This window comes from Sphaeramia orbicularis, chromosome 12, assembly GCF_902148855.1.
Source record: "Sphaeramia orbicularis chromosome 12, fSphaOr1.1, whole genome shotgun sequence".
NCBI classification, from domain to species: Eukaryota; Metazoa; Chordata; class Actinopteri; order Kurtiformes; family Apogonidae; genus Sphaeramia; species Sphaeramia orbicularis.
The window spans coordinates 68,426,267-68,438,507 of record NC_043968.1 but is presented as its reverse complement, the minus strand read 5'-3'; the positions used below and the strand labels follow the sequence as shown (position 1 = coordinate 68,438,507).

At 37.2% G+C, this 12,241-nt stretch overlaps 1 protein-coding gene across 1 annotated transcript in view; it reads right to left on the bottom strand.

Moving 5' to 3' along the window:
- The window catches only part of rgs3a (regulator of G protein signaling 3a), a 254,786-nt gene that overhangs the window by 216,846 nt on the left and 25,699 nt on the right, over positions 1-12,241 (bottom strand). Inside the window, exon 2 of the mRNA XM_030148618.1 lies at positions 7,846-7,913. Within this exon, the coding sequence (XP_030004478.1) occupies positions 7,846-7,860 (15 nt within the window). The 5' untranslated portion in view covers positions 7,861-7,913. The remainder of the gene's footprint in view (positions 1-7,845; positions 7,914-12,241) is intronic.

Here is a 12,241-nt window from a genome sequence, read left to right as displayed (position 1 = left end):
TTTCTGAGGGACATTCCTGTGTGATAAAAAAAAAAAAATATCATCTGAACTAAAACCTGAAGTAAATCACTGAAATGTGTGTAAGGACATCGTTGTGGTGGGCAGAGAGGTTTTTTGTATAATGAGGGTGATGGCCATGGGGTGACTGAGGGGGAGGGAAAGACCACGACTGTAAAGGAGGAAATAAGCAGCGGTCTGGAAAGGACAAGGTAACAGAGAATGGGTACAGGAAAGAAGAGAAAGTCCTAAAAGGCTTTCATTCTCCCCTAATTTAGTCTGTGAATGTGGCTCTCCCCCTCCTTTAACTGCCCCCTGAGACTGTCCCACACAAACCACACAATCATCTGTTACTCTGGTTCACCCAGAGATAAAGAGCAAGAGAAAAAAAACGACAAAGACAGGGAAAGGGAAGCAGCCTTCAACAAATCCCAAAACCAAACTGTTCCATGTCAGCGCTACACTGTCTCGTTACTGCCCCGTGCATATAACCTTAAAAAGAGTCTTCATAGATACAGGATTCAAAGCCTTTTATTGTCATGTGTACAGTAAAGAAACAGGTTTTCCTGTACAATAAAAATCTTACTTTGCTGTCCACAATGAATGCCAAGAGAATTTAAGATGTATAAATAAAAAAAAGAAATAGAATAATTTATCTAGGATTAAAACAAACAAAACAAAGTCGCAATTTAGAATGGCATGCAAAAGAGAATAAGCATAAAATATAAACTACTATCACTGAGTAAATAAATATATATTTACATGAATGTGCAATGTATGAGTAATTGTGCAAAACTGCCAGAGATAAATAATATATTATGGATTATGATCTTTACTACCGGAAATGTGGGGAATGTAATGACAGGAATTAAACTGTTGTGGTAGCTGGTTTGGAATAAAAACAGGAGATGGAGGAAAAACAATGGAAAGCTCAGGGTCAAATGTACACAAGCTGCACAGTAAGTAATGTTCATGTGGCTTTGTTTGTGTGTGTGACCAGTGTGTGAAAGGTGAGGTGTTGTCCGTCTAATCCTGTCCATCTTATTAGTGCAGCTCCGTATGAACACTGCTCTTAGTTGGGTTCACATCCTGAAATGGCTCAAAAGCAACACGGATACATTTCACAGACACAAGGATCTCATAAGAAAGTCTAACTGTGAACCACAGGAGCTGTCAGCCTCTAAAGAACAGATCACATAAAGAAAATTACAAAAAAGTACTATAAAACTTTACAATCTTTGGCAACGAGGTGGGAGCTCATCAGCTATGGCTGTAACAACACGCTATCTACTAGATCAGTCTTCCTCAAATGGGGCTATGCACACCCTCAGGGGGACTTGGAAGAAGGCCAGGGGTACTTTAAATTTTGGGGGAAAAGTACATTAAATAAATCATCTTGTACTGAATACAAAGTAAATAATGAGAATTAAGGCTGAAATATAAAACACTATGAGTACATTCATATAATAAAATTGACACTCTTGACCTTATTTCATTTCAATATTTTAAAAACTCGGAGGCCCCCTTTACCCTCAATGTCAGAATTGTTTGACCCATCGTGAACTCGTGCCACATTTCAATCATTATCATTTGTCAAGTGAGTGTCAGGTAAAACAATGGACTTGTGGTTAAAGCGAAGCGTTGATGCTGCGGACAACAACACACGAAGCACCAAAGGAGGCCAGGGCAGAACCTCAAAAGATTTGCCATTCTATCGGGGATGCTGAAGGGAGAGTTGGGGGTACTTGGATAAGAAAATATATTTCGGGGGTACTCAACTGTAAAAAGATTGAGAACCACGGTACTAGATGGATTTCTAAACCGATGTTTGTTGAATTTGGATATTACGCCTATATACAGTTCTGACAGAGCCTCGCTGATTCTTCCTTTAACCCATGTGGAAAGTGCAGATGTCAAAGTAATACTGTGAAGTTAATTGTGTTGAAAGGCTAAGTAAAACCAATGATAAAACTTATGATACACAAAAAACAAAAAAAGAATTTTCTGCAATATTGTCATCATGTTTGGTGTGCGTTCGGTGCAGGAAGAGAAAACAGGTTTCAACCAATCAGATTTGCATCTCGTGACACCTGCTTGTTGTTATAAATAGTTGTACATAGTTTTGTGAATTGTAAAAATGGTTCATTGAACATGCTTGTCCATCACATTGTGACACTAGATTGTTTTGTAAATTTGTATATAGTTTTCCTAAAAAAGCACATAAGGCATTTCTTGCATTTTCATGTAAATAATTGTATATAGAACTTTGTTTTTTTGCTAAATTTATTTAAAAAAACATTTTCAATTTTGTTTATGTTTGGGTCTTTATGGGTTAATTGTCTTATTTGCAGAATTCTTGCCTTATAAAGATACATAAACATTCAATATTTACAGCTCCAGATCTGCTGGTGGGATTGTTTTGTGCTTTAGGCCAGACTGGGACATTGTCCTATACTCTGCAGGAGATGGCCACAATGTCCGCGGTGTCTGAGCTTCCATGTGTCTGTCTACTAATTAGGCCAAATGCCTATCCTAAAGGACAGGCTGTTTTCTGACAATATGCTGTTCAACAATCAGATCAGAGTGCATAATTGGATTGAGAGCTGTGTAATACCCTTACGTTCAATTGCTTGCATCATTTTTTTTCCCCTCCACAGCCACATAGTCCACTTAAATCACTTAAGTATCATCTAAAACAAGTACCAAATGTTGCAGACGTGTGATGCACCATGGAAAGAAATGACTAGATAGAAAGATACTATTATTAGCTCCAGCCATTGTCACACAAGCAGCTTAATCTGTAAAAGTGAATTTGCCGTTATCTATGCTGGCATCGAGAGGGAACAGAAGACTGAGCCAATTTCCTATGAAAGTCTGTCTGGAAAGTTGCCAACTCAGGACCCAGAAAGATTACTAAACCCCCACAGCTGTAGTGAGAACAAAAAGCATGCAAAAAGATGCACTATCCATAGCCAGACAGTAATCCTATCTCTGGTGTAACACTGAAAGAAGGGTCAAATGATTGAATGAGGAATACAAATAGAACCAGTCCTCTTTCAGCACTATAATCACAGCGGGTACATGACAATTTTTTTGAGAAGTTGAATGTGATATGACTTTACTAAAATTAATGTGAATCGCAAATCAGAGATTTGCATAAAATGTACAGTCTCAGTACAAACAGTTTAGGAATGGTCAGGATAATTCGAAAGAAAAAAAAAAAAGCCTAAATCATTCAATTGGAATTCGAGTTTCCAGCACAAATTCAACCTGCCACCTGATAGGATATATTCACAATATCTTTCTCCAGTCATTTCCTATCACTGGTGGCTTATTCTAATTTCTTATTTATACTTTAACCCATTAAGACCCACACAACTGTCACAACTTCCAAATGATTTTTTTGTCTTGCCTAAGTGATTTATCACCATTTATTATAATATTTTCCTCTGCATTTTGCATTTGTCAGGAAAAATCAGGTATTTTTTAACAATTAGATTGTAGTAAATTCAAGGGTTATTAGATCAAAACAGAAAAAAATGAGGAAAAAGGCACTTTTCCACAAAATCTATCATTAACTGAACATAAAATAAGTGTGTCCATCCACTGTCATATATTAAACTCCATGGGTTTTACTGGTGAAATCAATGTTGTAGAAGATGACGGTGTTTTCACGTTCACTACGGAGCCTCTGAATGACCAGATGGGTCATATCTGATGACCATGAAAAAATGACAAACTGTATTTTACACTAATTATTTACATGTATTGATAGGATCAGTGGGATTAGTAGCAGTTATCAAATATTTTAGATCAGTAGATGGTTTTGGTCGGTGATGGTTGTTTGGGTCTTTATGGGTTAAATTAAAAACTATTTTTACTTTTTCCACAAATGCTGTACATTGACAGTCTTGTAAGTGCCACTTTTTTGTTAGTCCTGTTTACTGAAGAAAGCAGTTCCTAAATCATTTTTTTTTTTTTTCAACAAATTGGTAAGACTTTTTTGGACATTTTGGCCAGTCCTAAGCAGCTCATATTTGTAAAGTACTGTAAGCCTAGTCTGCAAAAAAGCCTGGATCTAGAGGATCAAATTCAAGTCAATTTACCCCAAATTTGATAGCAAGACAGATAAAATGGCATTGTTTTGCACAAGCACATCAGATTTCCAAAAATGTAACAGGAGTGACCCAACATGATAATTAACAATTGACTTTTAATCTGTTATTCAATAACATCTAATTAATAAATCAATATCTATAAGGGAACAAAATACATTTGATTTTGGGCAAGTAGATTACTGACCTACTTTAATTACAAGGATTTGGACAAGATACAAACATAAAGATGGAACCCTGCAACTGTGACATCAGCTTTGTGACCATTTCCTTCATTCCTTCAATCCTTGATTTCAGTCATAAAAAAAGCAGAAGTCAGTAAACTTTGAAGATTTATTTTTAGTATTCACACACTTTAGACGAGGATTCATGAAGTCTTGTCGGATACATTTCAGTTTGTTGGGCTCGATGCCTCTGGGGGGACCAGCCCCTGAGTTGCTGTTGTCGTGTGAGCTGAAATGGCATATATAAGCATCATGCTTCCTTTGCCACAGCTTAAAGCCAAAAGCGAACATAATAGATGGGGATGGAGAGAGATGATCATCTAAAATATGAATCTGAAACACTGTTAGCTGTTCAAGTGGCTGTGTCTGTATTACCAGCACAGTGAGGAAAGACTATGTGTCACCATTGTAGAATTCAGAAAAAAGTACAAACTACTAATTCTCAAACATTCCAAATTTCTTTTTTTCTTCTTCTTTTTTTTTTTTTTTTTTTAGAAATTGATCCTCAAGTGTGTGGAAGGCCTTGTATTAGACAAAGGAAAAATGAACCTCCACAATGGGAGCAATTAGTGGAGACCCAAAACCGCAAAAATGCAAACCTTTAGTTAGTCCTTTCAGACTCCATCCACACTCATTTATTTTTGCTTCATTTAAACCTTGTGTCCACTCTACTGCAGCATTTGAACCTCCCAGAAACAGAGACTTTTGGAAACACTGTCAAAATTGTGAAATTCCAGGACTGCTCTGAAATGTGGACAGACAAAACAGAGACTTTTAGAAATGATGATGTAGATAATCACTGATATGTTTACAGGTACCAGCTCTAAACTCAACATGGATTCAGAAATACAGAACTATATCAACAACAGATGGCCCATATATGCTCACTTTATGTATGCACATAGGTACGTCTGTGTCATTGTGAGGTATCACTGCCTTTATACTTCCATGCATCCATTGCACTGGACAGACAAAGGAGGTATTACTAATGCTGACATTGAGAATATTAGTTGTTGTAAATATGTCCATAATTGGTAACACGGTGTTGTGGTGGTTAGCACTGTCGTCTCTCAGCAAGAAGGTCCTGAGTTCAATTCCAACCGAGGACCTTTCTGTGCGGAATTTGCATTTTCTCCCCATGTTTGAAAGGGTTCTCTCTGGGAACTCCGGCTTCCTCCCACTATCCAAAGACATGCACCGGATAGGTTAATTCAGTGTTTTTCAACTTTGGGGTTGGAACCCCATGTGGGGTCGCCTGAAATTTCTAGTAATTGATAAAAATAAAAATTTACTAATAAAAAATATATGGTGAGTTGACAAAGACAATCCCAATAAATAAAAGACACGACAAATTCTGAAGTTGAAACTGAAGCACTGTGGTACTGTTTATCTGACAAATGTTCATTGTGGTCGGCTTCAGATGCTGCAGCTCTTTCATAATTCATAGTTTGAGTTCTTGTTTGTTCAGTATTACTTGTCAGCCTTGTAAATCTAAGCCGGACTGACTGTACATATCCTGACCAAGGAAAATCCAATTCTCCCTTTGTGCAGTAATCTACACCTGGCTTTTCTGCCTCCGTCCACAATAATATACATTATATAGACTAAATGTTGTCTAAAATTAACGTGTATTTGCAACACAGTATAGCAAACTATTACATGATCAAAAACAAATTAGTTTTAGCAAAAAAAAAAAAAAAAAAAAAAAAAAAAGTCTCCGTTTGGAATGTCTGGGGTCTTGAGAAATTTGTGATGTTAAAACAGGGTCACAAGCCAAAAAAGGTTGGGAACCACTGCTTTAACCCATAAAGGCCCTAAACTATTTTTTGTGGGGATGTCCAAATGAATTTAATTTACTGACCATGTAAAATTGCCCATAGGTGTGAATGTCAGAGTGATTGGTTGTTTGTCTCTACATGTCAGCCCTGCGATGAACTGGCGACTCATCCAGAGTGTACCCTGCCTTTGCCCACAGGTAGCTAGGATAGGCTCTAGCAACCCCCGTGACCCTAGCGAGCATAAAGCGGGTTCAAAAGATGAATGTCCATATTTTTTCAAAAAGTTCCGCCAATTCTGGAAATTATTCTGTTGAAATCTCAACACTGCCCCTGCAATTTCCAGCAGTACTGCTCCATTTCCTCCATTTGGGTTCGTATCCGCAACCTCCCAGAGGATGGACAGAAATATGCACGTAATTAAAGCAGAGGACGGATAGAACGCTCTGTCTGTATATGTATGCGTATTTAACGTTACGCATAAATGGGCCAGTCTTGGTCATACAGGTTCCAATACTAGTGCAAATATATGGCTTTAATTTTTGATGTTCATTTGTTTGTAATATTCATTCTTTTAACCTGCACTTTTCTCCTGATCTCTGTCAAAGTGCAGGGGTTTATTCATCAGTCTTTATACCTGTTTGCTATACTTTTAGTCTGCAAAGAACAAAGTGCAAGAACTATATACATTGCATTAATTGCATTTAACAATGAATGTACTGTCCCTGTCAGATTAATGAAAAAGCTGTGAAGACATTGTTTCAAGGGGGTGCCCTCCTCTTCCTTCTCTAGGATTACAGGAGAATAAGAGGAGAAATTTGGAGGCAGAGAGTCTAGTTAAGTTGTGAGGTTATTACTGAAAATGGTTCAGCTGTTTTTATTGTCACTGCCATGTCAACCATGTCCGGACATAAATAATTATTTCCCCACACCCTGCTGAAAGATGTAAAAGCATCATCAGGCCTCCTCCTAGGTTTTTCCAAACACTTTAAGTGGTCTTTCCCTTATTCATCTTTAATTCATGTGTCGCTTCCATACAATCAACACAATGACCAAGGAGGGAAAATGGACTTCACAGAAACTTCAAACATGAAATATGACAAAGCTGAGGAATGCAAAGATGTGAAACACAAAAGAGAAGAACCAGGGAGAGATCTGTGAAAGAAAGGTGAATTAAAGTGACTGTGCATCTAACAGTCCCCCCCCACACACACACCCCTTCCACATCTTTTTTCATGACAAACTATCTTTCTGCTCCAAATGTGGTTCACATGCAACTAAGCATTTTGATAAACAACTGTCTTTCAGAAAAATGACATCTTGCTCCATTCAATGCTCAAAGCTCAAATGCATGATTCAATTAGTTGCTATGGCTGCTGAGAATGTGTAACATGGAACGCATGCAGCAAAGATCTTACTGAAGGCATGTTTATGCATGATGAGCTTGTTGGACATGGTGCAATGTCACGGGTCAACAACTTTGTACTTATTTAACACAGGATTATCCTTCCATTCTGCATGCAAACAATAAAAAAAAAGACTTAACAATCACAGAAAAAATATGCTCTCACCAAATCTTGCAATTCATTAAAAAAGAAAAAAAAACTAATATCTGTCCACTTTAACAATATTTTGTTTTGTTCAGGTTAACATGTACTCACACACACGGAAACAAGCATATATAAACTTCACATTTTCATGCACAAAGTGAATAAATAGTTGGATGGTACTCACTGTTAAGCATTGCATATTCTCAGGGCGATTGGTCTCAGGGGCAGCACCATGGTTTGACAGCACAGCCTCTGAAATGTAGACAAAGGAATCACGAGCTGAGACGGTGCCTCTGGAGCACATTTCTTCCTATGCCAATACAAAACAACCTCGCGGATGCACAAAAATAAAGTCCTCAAATAGTTGTGAGAGTCCATAAAAGTGACTCAAAAAGACAACAACAAGCAATTATGGCAAACGGTTGTGTGGAGTGGCCGTCACCAGGCTGAGCTTCAAAACTTCAGAGCGCACATGAAAGGCGAAAACAGGCCAGAGGAGTCGAGGAAAATCCCATAAGATGTGAGGATCCAACAAACTGCCCAAGTGAGGAGTGGAAGTGAGAACAAGTGAGAAGGAGGGAGGGAGGGAAGGAGGGAGGGGTGAAGAAGAGAAAAGGAACTCCTCTCTCACTATTATCCGTCCGTCACAGGGCTCTTGGGAGGTTGCTATGGTTACAGGGACTCACGCCTCAGTGTCCTTTTAACTATTGCTCATAGAGGCAGCATTCAGCTTTGGGCCACAATGCTGATCTCACTCTACCTTCTTTCCCTTTCTTCTTTCCTTTCTGTTTACATTTGTCTCCCTCTCCTTTTTTTTTTCGTCCCCCCCACCCCACACAGAGCAACCCCTGCCACCACTTTCTACTTCCATTTCCATCATTGTACTTACCCTCCTTTTTTTTTTTAATAGTCGTCCATCAAACCCCGACCTCTGTCACCACAGGAGAGAACTCTTCCCATCATTCGCAATCAAGTGTGAGGAATGTGATTTTCTAAATCCATCCACCACGGTCAATGCAGTAAGTTTCAAGTCCATCAGTGACCTTCTGTTAACCTTTTGAAAAGTTATAATACTCACATCACCTTCTCAGATACAGCATGAACTGAACTTTAACCATTTAAGATCCAAAAGTGTCTATTGATCTAAAGTGTTGAACCACTAATCCTGTCAAAACACTCAAATAATTGAGGTAAAAGGCAGTTTGTCATCTTTTCAGCACCATCAGATGTCTTTTTTGGGTGCATTCATAGGTTCTGTGGTGAACGTGGGAACACTGTCATCAAATGCAACATTGATTCAGCAGTAAAACCCATGGAATTTGACAAACGACAGTGGATGGAGATGCTTGTTTTTATATAGGATAAATATTTTTTCTGCAAAAGTCAAAAGCAAATCTAACTTTATCGTCCTTAAGCTGCACAGCGCACACACAGCAGTAGTGCACACAAAATGAGACAGCATTTCTCCCTTGGGATCTCCTAGAGACAATCAAAAATACGAGACACTCAACAATGTAAAATACAACAATTTACTAGCAATAATAAATAAGGGGTGGGAGTAAGATAAAAATGGTCAGCAGTTTAAGAGTGTAACAGCTTGTGGAAGGAAGTTGATCATTCTGATGGTTTTGCTTTTCAGACGTCTGTACCTTTTGCCTGAAAAGTCATGTTTTCTCCAGTTTTCTCCGTTTTGATATAATAACCTTTGAATTTACTGAGCTTTTATTTACAGTTATATGGTCAGTAAATTAAATTCATTTGGACATCACTACTAAAAATAGTTTAGGACCTTTATGGGTTAACATCACAAATTTCTGGCAACCCCAGACATTAAAACGGAAACATTTTTTTTGGCAAAAATTAATTGGTTTTTGATCATGTAATAGTTTGTTATACTATGCTGCAAATAAATGTTCATTTTAGATGACATTTAGGCTATATAATGTATATTATTATGGACAGAGGCAGAAAAGCCAGGTGTAGATTACTGCACAAAGTGAGAATTTTATTTTCCTTGGTCAGGATATTTACAGTCAGTCCAGCTTGGATTTACAAGGCTGACAATTAATACTGAACAAACAAGAACTCAAACTATGAATTATAAAAGAGCTGCAGCATCTTAAACCAGCCACAATGAACATTTGAAAGATAAACAGTACCACAGTGCTTCAGTTTCAGCTTCAGAGTTTGTCATGTATTTTATGTATTGGGACTGTCTCTCTCAACTCACCATATATTTTTTATTAGTAAGTTATTATTTTAATTTTTATCAATTTCTAGAAATTTCAGGCGACCCCATTTGAATTCCAGGCGGGGTCCCGACCGCAAGGTTGAAAAACACTGGGTTAAAGTTAAAAACCCCAACCTGTTACTATGACCAATAAACATGTTTTACAAGCTAAAACATGTTTTAGTGCAATAAAGAGGTTTTTCTAAAATTCAACAACTTGAGAAGATCATGTTTGTTTTCCTAGAAGCTTTTTAATAGCGGTGGTTGGAAAAATGGAATTGAATGTTGATATCATCAGAATACTTCCATGTTTCTTTGAGCCAGTTTGTAAATTTTATGATAATAGGGACGAAAATCCTGCAAAATAATTGTACTGTCTTTTGTCAAATGAGAAATAAGAAGACTAAGAAAACCTTGCAGTATGTGTGAGAGAATATCAAACTTTTTTTTTTCTTTTAAGGTTGAATTTATTGTCCCGCAAAGGGAAATCCAACCTCTGTATTTGACCCTTCCTAGTCTGAGTGGTACCCAAGGACCAACTCCAAATCAAGGTCAAGGACACTGAAAACACAACTACCCTGGCATTCATGCTTTTGATGGCAGGGGAATAAGGGGAATAAGAGGAATAACGGGAAATTGGTGAACTCCACACAGAAAGATCCTGTTCTGATGCAGTTTCCTCCCTAATGGTTCAATGGGAAAGATTTAGGAGGCTTTGATCATAGAAATGCAATAGAAATAGAAACCATTTAAGTTAGTAAGTTACCTGACAATAAGTGGTTGACAGTCCATTATGTTGTACTGCCATGTTTCTACAGAACTCCAGAATAAACTTTTTTTAAACAACAGATTCCATTTTCCAGCATATAGGGACATTATTGTCACCTACGATGTCTGAGTGTGGAGTCTTTAAAGCTCCATATGACTTTTGTCACCAATTTTTCATCAAATCTGTAAAAACCCGAGTCATATCCTAAGTATCACAAATCTGTAAATCTTTCCATGATTACGCACCTGAATCTCATCCCTCAAGGTGAATAATTTCAAAGTGTACTCTACTATAAACAGTCCATGTGTTTGCAAACATAGATCACTCAGGCATTTTCAGAAATTGGTTGTGACGTGTACTGTGGGAGGCGGAGTTCCACACACCTGCTTTTGCTTGGTCGACCTGTTTGTCGCTGCTACTGCGGCTGCGTGACTCAAGTTTTACAGATTTTATGAAAAATTGGTGACGAAAGTTATACGCAGGTTTAATATCACCGATGTCAACTTAGCACTTTTGTTGGTAGATTTAGCAACTTTTCGTAGTACCCTAGCAACTTTATTTATTTATTTATTTATTTTTTTTTTTTTTTTTTTTTTCCAAAAAGCACCTGGCAACAAATTTAGTTACTTTTACCTTGATGGTTTGATACCTTGTTGTTGTTATCATGTCAGCTATCTAGCAATAAGCCACATTAACCAGCCAACTCTAATTGTTCATGTGTGGTTTTAGGTTTTATTATGTGATATGATAAATATAAATAAAACACACCTATGATGTGTTGTGTTTAAAAATTATATTATCTGATGTGTTGTGTTTATATTGCTTTTACAAATACAAACATGTAACGATAAAGTAATCTCAATTAATAAATTTCAAATCTTTATTTTTTTGCTAAGATTACCAGTCAATTTGAGTAACACCATTGTGTAAGCTACATGTTTTATGTAATTACGCAATTGCATCACAATATTATTTAGCAACTTTTAGCAACAAATAAACTCACCTGTAGCAACCTCACATGAAAATCAGTTGGCAACACGGCTTAATATCCACTTGACAAAAAGGCTAGAACACACAAAACAAACACTGGCTTCAACATGTTTTGTGTTTTCTATAACCACCGTAATGGAGGATGAGCTGAAAGGGGTATTTGGTTGATTGCAACCTGCTAGTTTGCCACAAGATGCCACAAAATATTCCATAATGAACTTTGTAACAACATCTACAGCTTATATTTTTATCTAACCCATACAGACCTAAAACTAGTTTTTATGGTGACTTCCAAATTAGGCTATTTTTTTTTTACTCTGCATTTAACCTTTCCTCAGTGTTTTCTCACAATTTAAAACAATATTACTCTCTGCCATTTACATTTTTCCACTCAAATCGGGTATTTTCCTATATTAGATTCACTAATCATGTAGATGTTCATTAAAGCTCAGAGTAAATTTAAAGGTTATTATATCAAAACAGAGAACACGTAAGGAAAAAGTGACTTTTTCAGCAAATACATCATTAACTGAGCATAAAACAAGCGTCTCCATCCACTGTCATTGATCCAACTCCATTGGTTTTACTGGT